This window comes from Cydia splendana, chromosome 5, assembly GCF_910591565.1.
Source record: "Cydia splendana chromosome 5, ilCydSple1.2, whole genome shotgun sequence".
Taxonomy (NCBI): Eukaryota; Metazoa; Arthropoda; class Insecta; order Lepidoptera; family Tortricidae; genus Cydia; species Cydia splendana.
The window spans coordinates 16,792,763-16,814,977 of record NC_085964.1 but is presented as its reverse complement, the minus strand read 5'-3'; the positions used below and the strand labels follow the sequence as shown (position 1 = coordinate 16,814,977).

The window sequence follows — 22,215 nt, the reverse complement described above, 5'->3', positions numbered from 1 at the left end:
TATATAATTAGAGTTAGACCAAGAAAAGTCTGCAGCGATTTTGATAGTCCACGCAGCGCCAGTGTTATTTTAAACGTCAAACTTCTATGAAATGATGACGTATAAATAACACTTGCACTGCGTAGGCTATCAAAATCGCTGCAGACTTTTCTTGGTCTAACTCTAAGAGTGCATGTAAACACTGCATTGTTTAGATCTCTGGTAGTGGATAGACAACATGACTATCATACTGGTGAGGTCTCTGCAGTGCAACGGGACATCGTTATGCGCATGCATGCGCTGTCCCGCTTCCACACCAGCGAGCCGTGTGATTGCAGTCTGGTCATATGTTGTGTAGTTATGAAAATCAGTTGCAACTAAATCCCAAGAGTTACTGAAACAGCATGCCTTAGCCACCATCAGCATTGTTTGTTTAATATTGGACTTAATGATATTAACGGAATTAAATTAGATATCTTTTATTTTTCATTTGGCTCCCTACTTTATAGACACTGAACTCTACTTTGTTATATTGATAGTAATATAGGTACTATTACAATTTGTGTACCTACTTCATAATGTTTTTAATAGTGATGAAACATTCGCATTGTTTTTTATTGGTAAATACATGATTATTTTAGACATGAACGTTCTTCTCGAATAAATTTATGTTCTAAATCTATTTGAGTGTTTTAACTTGTGCAGCTAAAACCTATAATTTCCCTATAAATCTATAATATTAGGTTTAATTTTTACATACATTTAACAGACAAAAAAAAACATTACGGACTGCCAAAAGCATAGTTGCAGTATCCCCATAGTCGCTCTCGTGTCGGAGCGGCTAAGGTGCTCACCTATCTAAAGGCCCCAGTACACAATGGGCCTTCGCCGGCCACTCCAAGGGACGCAGCCATGCGCTAGAATGAGATAGCAATACCACTTGCTCCCTCTAACGCATAAATGCGTCCCTTGGAGTGGCCGGCGATGGTCCATTGTGTACTGGGGCCTTAACGGCTCGGCCACGACATTGAGCGACTTGCGACGACGGCAGCAACAACCATAGGTGGGAATGAAAGATCCGAATGCTGTGTCTCGCTCCAATCTATGGCTATCGCTGCCGCCGTCGCAAGTCGCTCAATGTCGTGGCCGACCCGTAAAGACGTTATGCAACACTCACTTCGTGGTTTGCTATTGAGTTCCATCGCTATATAATAAGGAAAGAGAACTAGCGCTACTCGATAATAAACCAAGAAGTAAATTCAGTGTGGCCGAAATGGGTTTAGAACGCTGCATGTTCAGATATTTTTGAGCACAATAGTCGCTCCTTTACATGTGATGCCGGTCACGGTCTCACGGTGCCCCCTACGCCAGGTACATCGTATTGTATGCTGACTGTACAAATGTTACAAGAGTCAAGAAAAAAAATATTTGGGTATTACTAAATGCTTCAAATTTCATTGCTAGTTTTTAGTCAATATTTTTATCTGATGAATATATTTTTATATAATTTTTTTTTTTTGAAGGAATCATGATTAGGGTTTTTTCCTATTTTTCGTGTCAATATTCTGACGTTAAACTACGCTTATTAAATTTTAGCGAATATTTCTCGATCAAATAACCAACCGGCAACACTGAGGTTGTCAACAATTTCACGCTGGCCAATCGTAGATCGTTTCCAATCGTTCCATTGTCAAACAAAATTGAACTCAACTCAGTTGTCATTTTGTCGTGGCGGCGAAGGGAGGCCTCATGGCCTAGTTATACTACTATTTTCATGATCTTAATCGCTGTAGTGAACTTATTAGCTAAAAGTATGTTTTAAAATATAAAACTGTGTACCAGACGACCTGAAAAATGTCTACAGTACTTCTAGCTGTTGTGGCTGTTATATTATGTGTACTATTTCGTATACTAAATGTTAACAGCCAGCCACAGAAACCCGTAATTTACGGGAGGGATCGAAGTTTTATAGAGAATATCTTATTCGTTTCACCTTTCCTTTACGAACCGTAAGTAAAAAACAGTGTTATACTTTTATAAAACTGTAACATTTTGTTGTTACGCTTTCATGAGTTTGAAGCGTGCATGATGATGTCATAATATTTTTGGAGCAAACGTTGTTAAGCCGTGAAATGATAAGCTTGCAGATGGAATTATTTGTGTACTACGGATTGGTAAAACGAAGACTGACTTGATTGATTATTCAGGGTCTCATGTTGCTCTCTCAACATGCTTGACCAATCAGCTGCTAAATATGAGGCAATATCTTAATTTGAAATCAAATACGAGTCGGTACTATTTTACTGAGTAATAGCAAATGTAATACGTGCATAGGTGTAAATGATATTTTCTTAAAATGACCTAGAATATGTACTTTATGTGTTAGAAAAAGAATCTCAATGTGATGACAATGAATGATCTAGAAAAAGCCTGAAGGCCACAGCAGTAAATCTTACTTTTTATATGAAAGTATATAAACAACTGACCCAAATTAGAAGAGCATTAATTGTAATATTTTGACTATAGCTCATCTTATCTTATATAAGTTAGGTATGTTATTAATATTTGCATATGTTGGTAGGTATGTACTAAAAGAAAATATCTAATGTATAATGCTGGTGACATTGACTTAGATATCTAGGGACTGGCTTAACGGGCAATAATAATGAGGCATGACAGGGGCCAATATAGCAGTGTGAAACCGATACAACGTGATTGGTTGATGAGTTCGCGTCACGTGCGCGATTGGTTGACGAGTTTGCATTATGCGTGCTATTGGTCGCAATTAGTTATGTTGGACTGCACGATTGGCTGGAATTTGTGAGTAACACCGCTGAACTAGTACCATGTTTTGTGCCCCATTAGCTCGTCCTTAGATATTATATGTCAATGGCTGGTGACCTTTCAATGGCCTCTTTGATTTTCATTCTGATAACATTGTAATCAGTGTTGCAACTCCTCATTTGCATTTCTTACCAAAAGTCACAACAAATATATCTTTAATTAATTCTTAGGCAGCCTCTATAAAATGCATTTAGAAAATAAATGGTTTTTGACCTCATAAATTAATACTCAAGGTGTTAATGAACCCATAAACACGAAAAATAACAATAATTAAATAATATTGTAGTGTCAAGCCTACAGATCATAATTATACATGAACTGAATTAACTAAGATAAAACAACACATAGGTATAATTAAGTTCCTTGAACTATTGACTTTCAGTTTTTCCACTACAGGTTATGTCAATAAATTAGTTGATAATAATGTAATATGCTTTTGCTTAAAGATCAGGTCACTTTTCCCTGTAGTGATAAGGATGAAGATAAAATTAATTATTATAACCATATGACATTTTTCATCTTAACATAACTTAGCTTTTTTCCATAACACTGCTCTCTGCTCTCTCCGCTAGATACTTATCTAATATTATTGTTCTTCAATTTGTTATCTTTTCTTATCTCTATCTTATATTAGTGAGGGAAGTAGTGTCACCCAATGTATGGGACGTGCAAATTTTGGTAGCTTTACGTATATTACATCTGTGCTAAGTGAATTCATCCAATACCAAAATTTGCACCTTATGACACTACTTCGCGGGCTATATTAGGTGATCCCGGTGGCGGATTTGCAGTCTTTGCCGCCCTAGGCCCCAGTCCCCGTAGCCGCCTCTTTCTCAGCATCCATCACATTGACTACATTTTGAGTTATTTTTTGTTATCATCAGCGATTTTTTGAGACTATTTGCCACCCCTAATATTTTCCGCCCTAGGTCCTGGCCTACTGGGCCTTAGGGCAAATCCGCAACTGGGTGATCCTGTGCAAAAATGGCAAGTTCGTAACAAATGTCTGGCTATGCAAACTCTACATAAGATAATATGTGTGCCAATGGTCTTGTAAACAAGAATACCATGCCAAGTGTAGGAGAAAAGTCGGAAAGGAGACCCTGGGCTCTGTAGCAGTAGCTGTCAATTTGATTGGAGTCAACACCAACGTCCTGGCCACTATATTGCACGACTGACTTCGACTATGGCGAAAACCATAGGTGGAAAAGAAAGATCCGATTGCTGTGTCTCACTCCAACCTATGGTTGTCGCCTTAGCCAAAACCAGACGCGAAATGTTGTAGCCAAGACGTAAGGTAAGAACTATTCTGATGAAGATGCTAACCACAAGTTTTATTTACAGATACATCCCAACACGATTGTGGGGCTTCAGTGGCCATGTGCAGACTATCTTGCACAGTCTCATCGGCCGGGTCCGCTGTCCCTGGCCCATTGGTGCTCGGATATCCCTAGTGCTACCCGATAAATCGACGCTCACCTACGATCTGTACGAACCTATGGGATCTGAACATGAAGGTATGTCCTATGTTTAAGATGAGGATCCATAAACATACATTATTGTATTGACATTATCTGGAAATCTGGACATAAAACTAATTACTCAACCACCTTATCTGTACATAATATTAAGCAAATAAACGCATTTCATTCATTTCATAAAAACTGTTCAATCCATCGGAACCCATGTAGATAGTTTATTTCTATGAATTTGTACGTGACTTTTGTGTAGGTATGATACTTTGTAAACTGTGGCATATTTTCACGCCAAGTTGAGGTGAACAAGAGACCATTAAATAATAAAGTTTTCCAATTTGTGACATGCATTGCATACAAAGTATATTGAGTCATACCTAGTACGTCTTTAATTTCCTCCTGCGAAATTTCCGGCTTTGGATTGAGTGAGGTCATTTCCTAGGTTTTCCGTAGGAACTATAGTATGTACTGTATGTAGTTCCGCAAGATATTTAAGTTTGTAAACGCATGGTAACGCACACATGGCACCATGAAAGCTGCAAACTAAAAAAAACGTTTTTACGATAAGCCATGTAAAATATAATGAAAATCTTTATCACACATTGATACTGTTCCGGAGCAACGTAGCTATCAATCGTCCCGCGCGCCGAAGCATCCTCAGTGTACTGTGTGGTAGTACCAATTTTTTAAAACAAAAGTAAGTGTATACATCAGTCGTCAGTCAAACAAGTTGTTTTATTAACAGACTGATGTATATACTTGCATACATTCGCTCCCCTCTGCTCACTGCAGTCAGCGAAGCAGATCGCTTTGACGGCATTATCTGCAGTGTGTGAATCGCCTATTTCTATTTCTATGCAACGCAACTTATTCGACTCTGGCGTTGACAAACACCTACCTACGCAAAATCGTCTAATATTTACTAATACTGGACCATCACGTTCGAAGCAGCTTAGGTAGGGGCAACGTCTAAATCTAAATGTACAATATACCTAATACCAGAACACCGCTATGACATCATAAGCATGAATCACCGTTGCCTTACACGTGCTCATCATGAATGGAGGTGACATCTTATCGCCTGTGACGATGTATGATAGTTATGTCAGCATTATCACTATTATCAGAGTGCCTACCACTAACATAAAAAAAAACCAAAGATGTTATCTGCTTCTGTCACTAATGACACTAATATGTAGAATAAGCAAGAGCGATAGTGATTCGGTCAAGTTATGTTCTAATGTACTATGGGGAAGACAATAACAAATTATAGCCAGCATTCAATGAATGTAGTATGATATACCTTTGGGTATGGTGCTTTACGGGGGAAGGGGAGGGGGGGAGTTGCGTCAGGGGGAGGGGATGAGACACTAGTGTGTGTAAAGCACCATACCCAAAGGTATATCATACTATATACATTCATTGAATGCTGGCTATAATTTGTTTTTCAAAAAACACAATTTGACCGAATCATAAGTAGTGGCAGATAACGATTTTTGAATTTTCTGTTGGTGGTAGACCCTCAGAGCTCTCGAGTGTATCTAGTACCTACTACTCTACTGTGAATGTGGATCTAAACCAAGTAGAAAATATGTAGAGATTTGATTGATTTAAAGTTTTCAGCGGTTGGATGTTGACGTAAGGTTGACTACCTAACTTTACTTGATATTTGATGGGTTGGTAGGTATTTGGTAAGCTTTATGATGTAGGTGTGGCTAATATTCGAGTGGGTCATATAAACATTCCGGGAAACGGGCGTCTTTCAGTTTCCAGTCGACAGTACAATAGTTGACGATTTTGGTTCTTATTACTAGGGCTTTCATCATACAGCTTTTAAGATGTAGATGGTTTGTCTAGCAAGAAAATTTAGCTTGGCATTACGCTCTTACTAAAAAAATAGTTGGGTACGTTAGCGAGTGCTATTTTTCTGAAGAATTAAATCCAGCTAGATCGATTTATAGCTCTTGTACTGAAGTCCAGAATATTGAACAATTGGGGGTGGATTTCATCACCAAAAATTTCACCATACAAAAAAATATTTTTTTTAAATGTTTAATTTAACACGATTCTAGCTGGGTAAAGTAATAGGGGGCTGTATATTGAGGATATTTATGGTATTTATACAATCATTTGTGGCTTATATTTGAAGTTATCGCTTTCGGAAAATAAAAACGCAAGACGGTGATGACAATCATGGTATGGTAATGACTCTTTTATAGACGGTAATGACACTGCATGTACGGTAATGACGATTTGGGAACTAATTTATATATGAATTAAAAACGTATTAAAAAAACAAAAACTTTTTTTAATTGTAAGGCTTTAGAACTTTAATAAACATTACAAATAACATGTTTTTGAACATAAGACTAGCTACATAAATTATTTTTAGAAAATTATAAAAAATACATTTTATTCATATAAATAAATATATAACAAGTATTTTTATTGTATAATTTTAAATAATTTATATTCCGAAATAGGCAATTTATGTATTCATTTATTTTTTTGGGTTTTTTCAATGTTAAATCATATTAACAATATTGTACTCTTATTATCAGTTTAAACCCGCATCTTCTTTTATCTACTGCATAATTTGGTATTTATATCATATTATAAAATTGCTGGCTTACCAGTGAGCTTAATTTTTATGATATATTACTTTTTTTTTGATAATTTGATTCATTGCATAAGTTTGTATTTTTGTTGTTTTATAAATTAACTTTAAAAATAGCTATAATGATTTAAATCCATATATATATTGTTTAATAGCTAAACATTAATATATAATCAGTGTTTTATAAGTTGCAAGACCCCTACTTGTAATGCATGTCATAAGTTACAAAATGTTAGGTATTGGGTCCGGTGACTACCCAATGGTATAATTATTAATTGCTGTAATTATATACATCAATTAATATAATATTATCAAAAAACATAAGGCCATTACGATAGTGAGCCAGTACCGTAGCCTATGGTCGCTTAAAACTTAATATATGTTGCTTGTTTAAATACTTTGTTTTAACACGACTAACATGCAATTACAGACTCTAAGTTGCACGATTTACATTATTAGATAATAAAAAATAAACATTTGTATGTTCTAAGTTCTAAGTGACCTAAATTTTGCCTACTTCAGTCAAAATGTTATTTAAAACTAACCATCCTCTTGTGTGAAAAAAATAGTCATATCTTCTTCTACATTTATAAGGTAGACATTATATAGAAGACATAGAGAACGTTTTTCAAACATACAGCTTAATTTCATAATGAATTATAGCAAAATAACTAGAAAAGTTTCTGAGAACCGTCATCACCATACACATGAAATCATCACCGGTCGTCAGTTTTTCCCGGTGATGACGGGTATGGTGTTGACGATTTGAGAGTTTCTTGTTTTTATTTCTAGAATACGAATAATAGTAGTTAATGTCTATGCTACACAATAAACTTCATGTAGTATGCCATTCATTTCAATAATTATTTTTAATATATCATTTGTATCTTTTTTAAACCAAAGCATAACGGTGATGATGCTCTGTTGTGACAAACTACGTTTTACAAATTTGTTCGTAATATTTCTCACGATTCAATGATGTGACTTTATAGTGAAATCATTTTTGGCATTCTATATTAAAGTGAAAAATAGGGCAAGGACCTTTAGCGGTATTTCGTTGTTCATACACGGAGATAAGCTCACATTGACATTACCATGACGGTGTTGACGAATATTCGTGACAAAATTTTAAATATTTTTAAATGTACTTTCTCGGTGAAGGAATTATTGCATATTTTCCCATGTGTTAAACAACAACATGGAAAAGATATAAGTAAAAGAAAAATCGCAATCGTACGATAGGTATGCTATAATTTTCACTGCAAACAATAAGGTTCAGATTTTTCCGGTAGACGGTGATGATTTTAGACGCATAAAACATTTTATATAAAATAAACTATTAAGTTATTGGAGATGGTAATTGAAGGAACATGAAGATAATAGTTCTTAAAAACATATAAAAAAAGTTGCAACTCGCACAACCTACTAGTTTTTTTTATAAAGACCGAACCATAAGTTTTCGCAGGATTTTGAAATCCACCCTTGGACATCAATCGTTTCCAAGAACTGATTTTCAAAATTCATTACTACTTAAATGTTATTTTGATGTTTCTTATTCTTAGGTTTGTTTTGTACTATGAAAACGAAGTATTCTGCATTTTCCGTTCTCGACTTGACTGACTGAAATAACACATAGCGTTCATAACAATAACAAATAGCGGGAACTAAAATAACACGATGCCGCACTTGCGAAGGAAGTCAAACACTTTCTTGCACGGAACTACCGTCTTGATAAACAAGGGTCCATTCAATTTAATAAGAAATATATTGTATTTATAACGACTGCTTCTCTTTACATCAGTCTTTCGCCTCACGTTTGCTTCTTTGCCATGATAAAAGTACGTCAGGACTGTCAGGAGTCCCATTTATATTTGGCATGATATATCTTGTTAAAAATCATTACATGTTAGAAAGTTAACATTTCAAAACACAGGTCTCGACGAGTTCACTAGCATTCAATTCTTTGTTGTGTTCCTTATGAAAAGGGTCCTTTGTATACGAAAAGGTAAAGAAAAGATAATTTGAAAGGTTACTACACTTACTACAAACAGAACAGAGAATAGAGATACTCATTCAAAGAAAGTTCATTGTTCAAACCTGGTGCCTCATGAGAAAGTAGCGAATAGCGGAATCATGTCTCTACCCGTGTCTTAATACTTGGCTTACAGTTACTATTATAACATGTTTATCTATGCCCCCAAGATGGATATAGGTACGGTCTCATCTACACTAAGTGTGGAATGGAACCTTGGTAATTTACATATCTAGAATACAAATGCAGGTGATCCTCCTCATCGGAAAGTTCCAGTTTCCCAGTGTTTCTGTTTCCAAATTTTCCTTGTTTATTTGTAACCCGCAGAACATTCAAATACTTTCCTTGTCCACAGACGACGTGACAGTAGCAATATGCCCTGGCATCGGCAACACATCGGAGAGCGTGTACATTCGAACCTATGTCCACTACTCGCAATGGCATGGCTACCGCTGCGCCGTGCTCAACCACATAGGCGCGCTTAACAGCGTGCCCGTTACCGGCGCTCGAATATTCTCTTACGGTGAGTATGTTCGTCACACCTAATTTAAACAACGTACCCATTTGAACAGGTACTTCAACTTTTTCTCTTTACAGTCCAAGCCGAAAAGGTCACCTGATATTAGCTCTATTAAGTATGTGGCCCTTTAAAACTGGTCATAGGTTATTTATCTGAAAGTATCCCTTGGGAGGTCTTTGTCGTACCACGAACGTAGAACGTAACTTGACAATGGTTTAAATCAAAGCAATTTATCTGTGATAATGAGTACCTAGACGATATATGAACTGATGCTATCAGAGCAACGCCCCAAGCGATACATCATACAACACAGCAGGTGGGTCGATATACGAAGAATTATACAGCGAGCAAAAAATATGTGGGTAATTTTCTTAAGGCATGTACGATTATTGACAGTTATGTGTTTTTTTTGTCAATAGAATGTATGCTATGGTTTCTCTAATCGATGAGTAATAACGTCGGGAATTTGCAACTTCCGATTAGCAAGCGAAGCGATTGCTTCCCATCCTGAGAGATGATGTTGCAAGTGTCCCCATAAGCGTGAGCGGCGGAAATCTATTTCCTACAATTCTACCGCCTGTCCATGAGTTAGTTTGGCTAACATCGGTTACCTGCGGGATAGGACTTGTCCAGCTTAACCTCTAAGCTCTAGATACCATACCTGTAACTCGTTCAAATATTTTTGGACTAAACACAATTAGTCAACACCAAAGGGTGCCAGGGCGAGTCGCAAGAGAGCTATGATTATTGTTATACAAATGTTATTCTGTCAAAAGACCCGTCTGCGAATCGTTGTCTGCAAAACGAATATAGGACGACCGGTCTGGCCTAGTGGGTAGTGACTCTGCCTGCGAAGCCGATGGTCTTAGGTTCGAATCCCAGTAAGGGCATTTATTTGTGTGATAATACAGATATTTGTTCCTGCGTCATGGCTGTAATCTTTGTATATAAGTATGTATTTATCTATATACTCGTAAGTATGTATACCGTCGCCTAGCACCCATAGTACAAGCTTTGCTTAGTTTGGGGCTAGGTTGATCTGCGTAAGATGATCCCTAATATTTACTTATATTTAAGAATAAAAATAAGAAATATTTATTAGCACAAAAATAATATAATACATTAATTCATTTAGACGAACAGAACATAATTGTGGTATTATCTATGAAAAGGGACCTTATTGTCGATGGCGCTTACGACACTAACATCGATGAGCACAAAACGTAGTAGTTTAAAATTGGGGATTCTGGCCCATTTTAGTTATTTTGATTTCCAATTTAGCAATTAAGTTTCTTTGATTACTGGAACATTCAATGTTGCTGTCTATCCAATGCGGAGGTCAATTTATGTTATGTGACGCTGATGAACTTATCAGTCATCGGGTTTAAAGGTCCCTTTGTAGTTTTTTATAAATAACTCGTAAACGGTGACCTGTAGCAAAAATGTTCTGATACATAAGTAATCTGCGTAAAATTGTCTACATTAAATATGCTATACACTTTTTCGCTAGGATCAGTATTTAAAAAAATATTTAAGGTAAAAAGTTAAATATGATCAATTGTTAATATTTTTTGTAAATAACTCGTAAACGGTGGCCTGTACCAAAAAATGTTCTGATACATAAGTAATCTACTTAAAATCTACTCACACCAGAGGATGCTGAAGACCGGACGCTTAGCTAAAACGCTAGGTTGAAGGAGAAGAAGATTGATCCTAGCGAAAAAGTGTATAGAATATTTAAGGCGCTCTTATACTCGAGTTTTACGTTTTCAAGGGGGTGAAGCAGACGAGTGGTAGAACGGGCAGGCGGGCGCCCCGCGCGGCGCACCGCACCATTCCCGCGCAGCACGTCTACGTCCTTATTCTGACGACATCGGTATTCTGAATCGTCAGTTCCGGGATTTTTAGTTCGGCAATTAATATTGAAAAAGATTTATTAGTACATTCGAATTTTGATGAGTACTTAATGAAATTAAAAACCGGACAAGCGCGAGTCGGACTCGCCCACTGAGCCCACCGAGGGTTCCGTACTTTTTAGTATTTGTTGTTATAGCGGCAACAGAAATACATCATCTGTGAAAATTTCAACTGTCTAGCTATCACGGTTCGTGAGATACAGCCTGCTGACAGACGGACGGACGAACGGACGGACAGCGGAGTCTTACTAATAGGGTTCCGTTTTACCCTTTGGGTAGGGAACCCTAAAAATGGTAGGTAAGACGGTGAGGTCGGTGAGTGTACCTAAATAATTATTAATTATATGTATACAATATGAGTGTATACTTGACTGATCATGTTTTTGTAAAAATCGATTTCGACTGGCAAAACATATTATTTTTTGGCAACCGGGTTTTTTAACCTAATTAGACCCCGCTGAATCCGAAATTGCCGGTTGATTGATCGAATTCTTGACTGGAAGTGAGATAGTTGATATTAAAGGTCCCTTTTTTTTAGTTTTTCGTAACTAACTCTTAAACGGTGGCGCATAGCAAAAATTTTCTTAAACATAAGTAATCTGCATAAAATTGCCTACAAGAAAGATTCCGTACAATTTTTCGCTAGGATCAATATTCAAAGAGATATTAAGGCGGGAAAGTTAATTATAATCACTTTTTGAAGGTCTCTTTTTTTAGGTTTTCGTAAATAACTCGTAAACGGTGGCCAATATAAAAAAAATTGTTAAACGTTAATAATCGACACAACATTTTCAATAAAAAAAGATTTTGTACATTTTTAGCAGGGATCAATATTTAAAAAGATAATAAAGAGGGAAAGTTAATTATAATAAATTCTAAGGTTCCTTGTTTTTATTTTTTCGTTAATAATTTGAAAAGTATGACTCATAGCAAAAACAAATTTTACACAAATAATAAACATAAAATTTCCTACAAGAAACATGTAGAACGCTTTTCGCTAGGATCAATATTTAAAAAGACAAAGCATCCGGTAAGTCAATTATAATCAATTTTAAAGTCCCTTTTTAGTTTTTTGTAAATAACTCGTAAACGGTGTCCCATAGCACAATAGGTTTTTATGAATAAATAATCTCCATAAAATTTTCTGCAAAAAACATCTGAACACTTTTCTCTAGGATCAATATTTAAAACGATATTAAAGGAAGAAAGTTAATCACAATCAGTTCACAGGTCGCTTTTTTTCGTAAATAACTCGTAAACGGTTGCAACGGGGGCAGTTGCAAAAAATATTATACATAAATACTGAACATAAAATTGTTCACAAAAAAGGTTTTGTACACTTTTTCGCTACGATCAATATTTAATGAGGTATTAAAGGGGGTAAGTTAATTATAATCAATTTCCAGGTCCCTATTTTAAGTTTTTCGTAAATGACTCGTAAACGGTGGCCCATAGCAAAATAGGTTCTTAATGTTAACTAACCCCCCTTGGCTAAAAAGTGGCCTCCATGTTTAAAATTCATTTGTTTACGTAAGATGTCCGTCTTTGGGTCACGAATTTACATGTGTGTACCAAATTTCAACTTAATTGGTCCAGTACTTTTGAAGAAAATGGGCTGTGACAGACGGACAGACAGACAGACAGTCGCACGAGTGATCCTATAAGGGTTCCGTTTTTTCCTTTTGAGGTACGGGACCCTAAAAACTAAAAAAAGTGACATGTGAATTGATTGTAATGAACTTTCTTCCTTTAATATCGTTTTAAATATTGATCCTAGAGAAAAGTGTTCAGATGTTTTTTGCAGGAAATTTTATGAAGATTATTTATTCATAAAACCTATTTTGCTATGGGACACCGTTTACGAGTTATTTACAAAAAACTAAAAAGGGACTTTAAAATTGATTGTTATTAACTTACCGGCTGCTTTGTCTTTTTAAATATTGATCCTAGCGAAAAGTGTTCTACATGTTTCTTGTAGGAAATTTTATGTTTATTATTTATGTGTGATCAACAGGGTAAAGACCGGTAGTGATCACCGAATCGTAAGAGGCACACTGAATATCAATATTAAACTTGAAAGGTCCAGCCTGATGAAGTCTACGCTCCGACCTACTCGAGCCCATATTCAAAACCCCGAAAGCTTTCAACTCGAGCTCTCTAACCGCTTTGCTTGCCTAGAGAACTTGGCTTCAGTGGACGAAATCAACGACGGGCTAGTGGAAACTGTCCACACAGTAGGGTCTAAGTTTTTTAGACCCCGCCGTAAAGATAGACCTCAGAAATTGACCGAGCAAACCTTAAACCTCATGGCTGAACGACGCTCGCTACAGTTGCAGTCTCCCGATGACGCGGAGTCATATAGGCAGCTCAATAGACGTATATCTAAGTCCTTGAGACATGATCTGCGTCTCTTTAATACTAACCGTATTAAAGAGACTATTGAGCGAAACCAAGGCTCCAAAGTGTTCGCAAAGGACAAAGCAACGCAAGCAAAGCAAGGGTCTATTGGGCAAAGCCAGCTGACAAAGCTGAAACGGGAAGATGGCAGCATAGCGTCGAGCAAAGCGGAGGTTTTAGGTGAGATCGAGAGGTTCTATGGACAGTTATACACTTCGATCGCAAAGCCCGTTGACAGCTTGGTAGGAGATCCAAGAGCCAAGCTGTCCCGACATTATACCGAAGATATCCCGGACATCAGTCTGTACGAGATTAGGATGGCCCTGAAGCAGCTTAAGAACAACAAGGCGCCGGGCAAAGACGAAATCACTTCAGAGCTTCTGAGAGCGGGTGGAACACCGGTACTTAAAGTCCTCCAGAAGCTCTTTAATTCCGCCTTGTCCGAGGGCATAACGCCTGAAACATGGAATAGAGGCGAGGTGGTGCTGTTCTTCAAAAAAGGTGATAACAACCTATTGAAGAACTACAGACCCATCACGCTTCTGAGCCATGTCTATAAGCTGTTTTCAAGGGTCATCACGAACCGTCTCGAACACAGACTTGATGACTTCCAGCCTCCCGAACAAGCCGGTTTCCGAAAAGGCTATAGTACCATAGACCACATCCATACGCTGCGGCAAGTTATACAGAAGACCTAAGAGTATAACTTGCCATTATGCTTAGCGTTTGTGGACTATGAGAAAGCCTTCGATTCGGTGGAAACATGGGCGGTGCTTGAGTCTCTTCAGCGATGCCATATTGACTATCGGTACATCGAAGTGTTGAAGTGTTTGTATAATAACGCCACCATGTCGGTCCGAGTACAGGAGCAGAGCACGAGGGCGATTCCATTGCAAAGAGGCGTAAGGCAGGGAGACGTTATCTCTCCGAAACTGTTTACTGCCGTAATGGAAGACGCCTTCAAGCTCCTGGAATGGGAAGGACTTGGCATTAGACATGTGTAAGTAATGCTCGTAATATCACAAATGAGATATCTCTCGAACGCGTACTATGGCATCACGTATCACTTCGCGAAATCAACCAGTACTTCAAACATCACGCATCACGCGAGCCGCGCGAGCGCCAACGACCGGCCCGGCCGAAGCGCGCGAAATAGATTCAATTCCACACAGATTGACGCGCCGATATGAATAGTCAGTTCAAGTCTACTCACAGAGCGCGTAATGTGTAATGCCACTTGTGATAGTGTCATGTTTGTTCGCCATGCCTTCATTGCTTTGTTATCTCGCTCGCACTCGCACTCAGTGCTCGCTCGCTCTCGCTCTGCGATGCTTTCGGCTATCTTCGGAATAATTCGGATCGGTCCGCTCGGCCGATCGCCGCGGTGCGTTTAAGTTGTCGTTGTCGCAAATTTCACTAATATTCTTACGAATAAGATTTGCTGCATCTGCAATAGATTTAAAACTCTAATGCGTCCACGTAGAGCTTAAAATGTTTTCTTATAGTACGAGAAGGACGTGGCTAAATCGAGTAATTTATTTGAGATTTTGAATTTGACGAAAACAAAACCGTTCTTTATTATTGTTGTGAAATGTTTGGTTGACTTTCGCGGTTCGCGGTAAACGTAGTACGAGTTATTACTTATTTATCCCGTAATTTAATTGTGATTGAGACTGAGTGTAGATATTCGATTTGTGTAGGTATATAGTGTACATATAATGTAAATTGTAGAAAAAGAAACATGTAAATATTGTAAATAATGTATTATATAAATCAAGTTGATTTCTAAATACACCAAACTTCGCATTTAGTTTACGTATATAATAGACGTATATTTTATTCTACTTTTAATTCATATTTCTTAAATAATTATCGAAGTTCGGCAGTCCTAAGCCTGGAATTCCATTTTGTTTTGGTAAAGTATGAAGGGAAATCAATTTGAATGCAGGTATATCTAGATATCTACCTCCGAATCAAAGACATATGTAACTTCGTATAAGACGAATAAAGTCTAAGGAAAAAACGTGCCTCGGAATTCAAGTAAAAGTCATTCTCGAATAGATGCCGCACACACCTTTAGCCTATCCTCAGCTAGATGGCGTGACGACACCGTTTCATATTTAACAATTTTAACACATAGATATCAGTGAATGAACATGGATCAAAATGATATAAAAATAATAAAATCATTTATCCATATATATACATTTTTTGATAACTTTATACGTTTTAATTTTGAGTTTTAGCCGTGTGTCGATAGATGGCAGTAAATTTACAGTGACTACAAAATTTACAATGACAGGACTAGGGCTTGCAATTCGAATATTCGAATATTCGAATATGTCGAATATTCGACCTGTTTTGATATTCGAATATTCGGCCGCTCAGGTTTCGAATATTCGAATATTTTTTATTACTAGGTAAAATCTATTTTCATCCGTTATAGTTACAGTTTCTGTGTATTTTGCCGGGTATTAACAGTGAATGAGGAACCGTATGTACCCAAAGGTACCCAAATGCGAAGGAAATAATGTTTTTACTGTATTCCTCTCAATAGGCTTCATGAATACAGTTAAACCTAAGAACCTAACTCAATTTCAAAGGAAACGAAATCAAAAAGTATGTTTTATTACGGTGCGGCTAATGCTTTTTCTAGGTACAAGTAACTTTACGTAAGTTTTAAGATAAAGGGTCATTTTCTTTATTGAGTAAAAGCGTACCTTAAGCGAATATTCGAAGTCTAAACCTTGCAATTTATCGCAATTCACAAATTTGATCATACCAAACCTACCGAACTATGCACCTTTAGCTAACGAATAATCCAACCCGTAGTCAGCCAACTTTTTCCCTTAAATATTCCAATACCAATTATATAACAGCCGACCATTAGGAATCAAAACTAAACTTGCCAAGACTAATAAAGTCAATAAAGATTCAAAATACAATGGAATTAAAGGCCATTTTACAGGCTTCTTAACGACAAGAAGTTAATTTAAATCAGAAAATGATTAGTGATTACCTCCTAAAATGTTTTCTCTCTTACATTCGTGTTTGGATGGTTAAAGTTATATTAATTCACGCAACGACGCATTTATAATAAAAAGTTTTATCAAGAAATATTGAAATTGTCTAATTTTTGCGTTTTAGGTACTTACTTGCTTTTATAAACGTGGGTATTTCAGAGTAGGATGATAAAATCTAGTCAATAAGTGGATTTCTGCAAAATATCATTAATTTTAGCAATATGTGAAAAAAGCTTTTGAATAAAACGATAATAAACCGATTATTCGTTCCTTTTCTTATTTTTTTAAAATATTCGAATAATTATTCGAATACCTGAAAGTTTCGAATATTTGCAAGCCCTAGACAGGACCCCTCTATACTATCTATTCTTTTTGCTCCGAATCTTACATACATAATTAGTAATTACATTATTTATGATTTTTAAGAATTAACAAACAATCTTTCACATAGCGGTGACAAAACGCAACACGTAATTAATAGATCGATCGCCGATACGGATACGAGACGCCCTAGAATCACTAGAGTGCTGTAGATGCGCTGCGTAATGTAGGAGATAGCTGTAATGTGGCCATCTCGCGCGCGCCAGCGCGCTGTTTCACGTTCGGGTCATGTTTCGAGTGATGAGTGATGTGATATCTCAGTGTAATATTACGTGTTCGGAAAAGTGATGTGATATAGCATTTCTTTTTGAAGCACTGTTTCGCGCATGTCTACTTGGCATCAACATCAACGGCGAATACATCACTCACCTTCGGTTTGCCGACGATATCGTAGTCATGGCAAAGTCGATGGAGGAACTCAGCATGATGCTCGATGACCTCAACCGAGTTTCACAACGGGTGGGCTTGAAAATGAACATGGACAAGACGAAACTTATGTCAAATGCCAATGTTGTGCCCATCCCAGTCTCTGTTGGGAACTCGGTACTCGAAGTTGTTGACTCGTACATCTACCTAGGACAAGTAGTCCAATTAGGTACGTCCAACTTCGAGAAAGAGGTCAACCGCCGAATCCAACTCGGTTGGGCAGCGTTCGGGAAACTACGTAATGTCTTTTCGTCCGACATACCTCAGTGCCTCAAGACGAAAGTCTTTACTCAATGTGTGCTACCAGTGATGACTTACGGCTCCGAAACGTGGTCTTTCACTATCGGCCTCATCTCAAAACTCAAAGTCGCTCAACGAGCTATGGAGAGGGCTATGCTCGGAGTTTCTCTACGTGATCGAATCAGAAATGAGGAGATCCGTAGACGAACTAAAGTCACCGACATAGCCCACCGGATTAGCAAGCTGAAGTGGCAATGGGCAGGCCACATTGCACGCAGAGAAGATGGCCGATGGGGTCGAAATGTGCTCGAGTAGAGACCACGGACTAGCAAGCGCAGCGTAGGACGTCCACCCACAAGATGGACAGACGATCTTCTTAAGGTCGCCGGAAGACGCTGGATGCGGGTCGCTTCCAACCGGCACGTATGGAGGTCCAAGGGGGAGGCCTATTTTCAGCAGTGGACGTCTTATGGCTGAGATGATGATGATGATGATGATTTATGTGTAAGATTTGTTTTTGCTATGAGTCATACTTTTCAAATTATTAACGAAAAAATAAAAACAAGGAACCTTAGAATTTATTATAATTAACTTTCCCTCTTTATTATCTTTTTAAATATTGATCCCTGCTAAAAATGTACTGAATCTTTTTTATTGAAAATTTTGTGTAGATTATTAGTTCATTTTTTTTATATTGGCCACCGTTTACGAGTTATTTACGAAAAACTAAAAAAAGGGACCTTTAATATCACATATCTCACTTCCAGTCAAGAATTCGATCAAGCAACCGGCAAATTCGGATTCAGCGGGGTCTAATTAGGTTAAAAAACCCGGTTGCCAAAAAGTAATATGTTTTGCCAGTAGAAATCGATTTTTACAAAAATGTGACCAGTCTAAATTATTCAATTTGATTAATTTTATAGCCTTTTAAAATATGTTTACACAATTTATCAATCGTGACTGAATTCCGGATTGGTTAGATGGGTGTGTGCCTTTGCTGCCCAACTTGTTATAAAATGACAATTTGACGGACGAATGTCTGAAATGTCACCGTATTTAAGAATTATTTTGCTTTTCTTCGTAAGTATGTTGAAAAACATTGTGTGTATAACATATTTGCATATTTATACTGTGATTACCCATTTTATGAAACGTCCGCTAAACTAGCACAGGTCCGACGCTGACAGTGGTCACGGGCGTACTGGCGTGAGGAATAGGCGCAAGGTATTGCCGCGTAGGGTGTAATTTAGTAGGCAAAATGTTGAATTCATCAAATGATGAATGAAAAAATTAACGTATCGATAAAAGGACAAGCAATAATGAAGATTTACTTAAAAGCTATCGACTGAAGTAAGTTTCATATACATTTTCGTCCTAGTACTTCTAACATAAGGAAATAAAGACAGTGTTAGGCATGTTTTCAACTTAAGATTCTATCGAGAAAATAATGAGCCGTCGTGTTTCTGACAAGCAATAACGTAGTTCAAGGACTGAAGTTATATATACTAGAAAATAATGCATGAAATCCTTGTAAAAGTCTGTAAATATGGTGGTGGTAATCAAAGAAACTTAATTGCTAAATTGGAAATCAAAATAACTAAAATGGGCCAGAATCACCAATTTTAAACTACTACGTTTAGTGCTCTTCGATGTTAGTGTCGTAAGCGCCATCGACAATAAGGTCCCTTTTCATAGATAATACCACAATTGTGTTAAAAGGTCCTCACTCAGCTATATCGGCGTAATTAGGGTTCCGTACCCAAAAGGTAAAACGGGACCCTATTACTAAGACTTCGCTGTCCGTCCGTCCGTCCGTCCGTCCGTCTGTCTGTCACCAGGCTGTATCTCACGAACCGTGATAGCTAGACAGTTGAAATTTTCACAGATGATGTATTTCTGTTGCCGCTATAACAACAAATACTAAAAACAGAATAAAATAAAGATTTAAATGGGGCTCCCATACAACAAATGTGATTTTTGACCAAAGTTAAGCAACGTCGGGCGTGGTCAGTACTTGGATGGGTGACCGTATTTTTTTGCATTTTTTCCCGTTTTTTTTTCATTATGGTACGGAACCCTTCGTGCGCGAGTCCGACTCGCACTTGCCCGGTTTTTTTTTACTCGACTAATCAATAGGGCACCGCTATGTGCGCTTAGTCTAATAGCCTTCGTAATTCATAACAGAAAGAGTAATGTAAAACCAACTTACATATTAAATGAGGGAATAACTTTTGTAAACAACATACTTTGTAGAATTTGAAAATTCTTCGAAACTTCCCATGCCCGTTTCACATTATCTACTTTGCTTAATTGTTGAAAGAGAAAGGGTAAAATATGCGACTTAATGAGTTTCTCTTGTTCATTTACTTCTTGTTTGAATGTTGTTTTGTCTGGACCAGTTTCAGGGCTTAGGAATCCAAAACATTAAAACACTGGAAATGTAATAAGTTAATATGAATTGTCACAATAGATGTTATCGACGTCAGTTCTTGTAATAACATTTCCTTTCATTTAATTAGAGTAGGGGTAGTACCTAATTACATAATTAAGTGATTTTTTTTTCAAGCAGAGATCTGCTAGTGAAGTTGTACATTTTGAATTAAAAGAAAAATGAAAAAAAAAAAACCTATAGTGAAATATCCTTGAGTGAAATTCTCACGTTTCAGAAAACCTATAGAATCTGTGCCGTGCATACTAGAAATGTTGGACAGATTCACACGCTTTAACTTCGGGATTTAAGCTTCTGGGTAGCTCAGTAGGGGGATCTTACTCCTATGTAGCTGAGAGAACCGCCGGAACCGTTCAAAGTTCGCTCAAGGAGGTGAATTTCCATTCGAATTCACATTCATTTAAATTGGTTGTTAAATTTATTACCATAGTAGCGTACTTAAGGTTATCTCGATAACTGAACCATTTAATGGATCTCGTGGCGCCACGCCCTATGTGCGCGCTTGCCCTTATTGTGAAACAGCGGTAACAGCACCTAATAAATGCCCAAACTGACCCATAGGCATAGACTAGGAATCCTCTAGACCAGCGGTTCTCAATCTTTTTTTTGACGGAACCCTTTTGGAAAGCGAAATACTTGATGGAACCCTACAATAAAACGATAGTTTTTAGAAGTGTGTTTTTTGCATAGTAAAATTTTTCGAGGCTACTAAAGCATAGTGTTCAACATTCTTGCGGAACCCCTGCAGGGGTGTCGCGGAACACACTTAGAGAATGGCTGCTCTAGACGGCGTTTAGAGCAATTATTTCATGAAACTGATGCTGCCAAAAATACGTCAGGGGTGCCGGGGACGAGGTAAGCTAGGTTCCGTGCCGTGATTGGTCCGTTCAAAGACACGGACGTCACACAAAGACACTTTCGACTCGAAAATGGAGTAAAACTACCGTATTTGTGGCAGAGGGGGTAGAGCTACTATGCTCAGTCTGGAGGATGTCTTGTCTGTGCCTATAGGTATGCATATAATTATTGCACAATATTTAAATGAAAAACTAATTGGTTTCGATAAAGTTCAATGGCCTTCACCGCATTGTTTCTAATCTTCGGTTTTCTAAATCGTTTTCACTATAAAAACGTTGTCGCTTATTTTAAAGCGGTGGCTATTTTCTTACAAAAATAGCGGCCAGTATCAAATATATAGCTGTAGCCAAAGTGTCCAAATCCCTACTATACCATACTAATATTATTAATATAATGCGAAAGCGGAAGTACCTAACTGTCTGTCTTTTTAAATCTATTACCTCTTCAGAACCGATTTAGATGAAATTTGATAGCGAGTAGGGATAGTTTGAGGCCCGAGAAAGGGCGAAGAATAGTTTTTAATGTTTTTATCAATCATCATCCCACGCAGACGAAGTCGCGGGTAGATACTAGTATAGCATATAGGTATTTGGTATAGGTAGGTTAGGTAGGTACATACTAGCTTTTGCCCTCTCTTCTGTCTGTTAAACTTGTTAAGCATGTATGTGAAGCTCTAATGAGTACAAATTACAGAAACAAAGATCGACATTGTTTTCGAAACAAAGAGCTCCTATTATGGTATTACCTATTTAACTACAATGTTTTTTGTTACTCCAATGGTAATTATGAGTCGATTAAGTTAATTTTCCAAACCATGTAGTCGTGGGTGTAAGACTGCGGTGATTGGAAGAACGTTTATACTTTATAGGTCTCTAAAGGTCGTCAGGCCGTAATTTTAGATACTAAATGAATGATGGTTAGGTTAGTGTAATTTAAGTACTTCAGTAGGTTAATGTTACTGTGTTCTTTTTGGCGGCTCGATTTAAATATTTTATTTCTAATTGCGTGGAGAGATTTTAATTAATAATATAATTAGAATAATTTCCTCATACGGGTTA

The 22,215-nt window shown here is 37.3% G+C and overlaps 1 protein-coding gene across 1 annotated transcript in view; it reads left to right on the top strand.

The window, feature by feature from the left end:
* Positions 1-1,688: 1,688 nt before the first annotated feature.
* The window catches only part of LOC134790952 (abhydrolase domain-containing protein 2), a 48,187-nt gene continuing 27,660 nt past the window's right edge, over positions 1,689-22,215 (top strand). Inside the window, exons 1-3 of the mRNA XM_063761975.1 lie at positions 1,689-1,988; positions 4,168-4,340; positions 9,303-9,470. Coding sequence (XP_063618045.1) covers positions 1,834-1,988; positions 4,168-4,340; positions 9,303-9,470 — 496 coding nt within the window. The 5' untranslated portion in view covers positions 1,689-1,833. The remainder of the gene's footprint in view (positions 1,989-4,167; positions 4,341-9,302; positions 9,471-22,215) is intronic.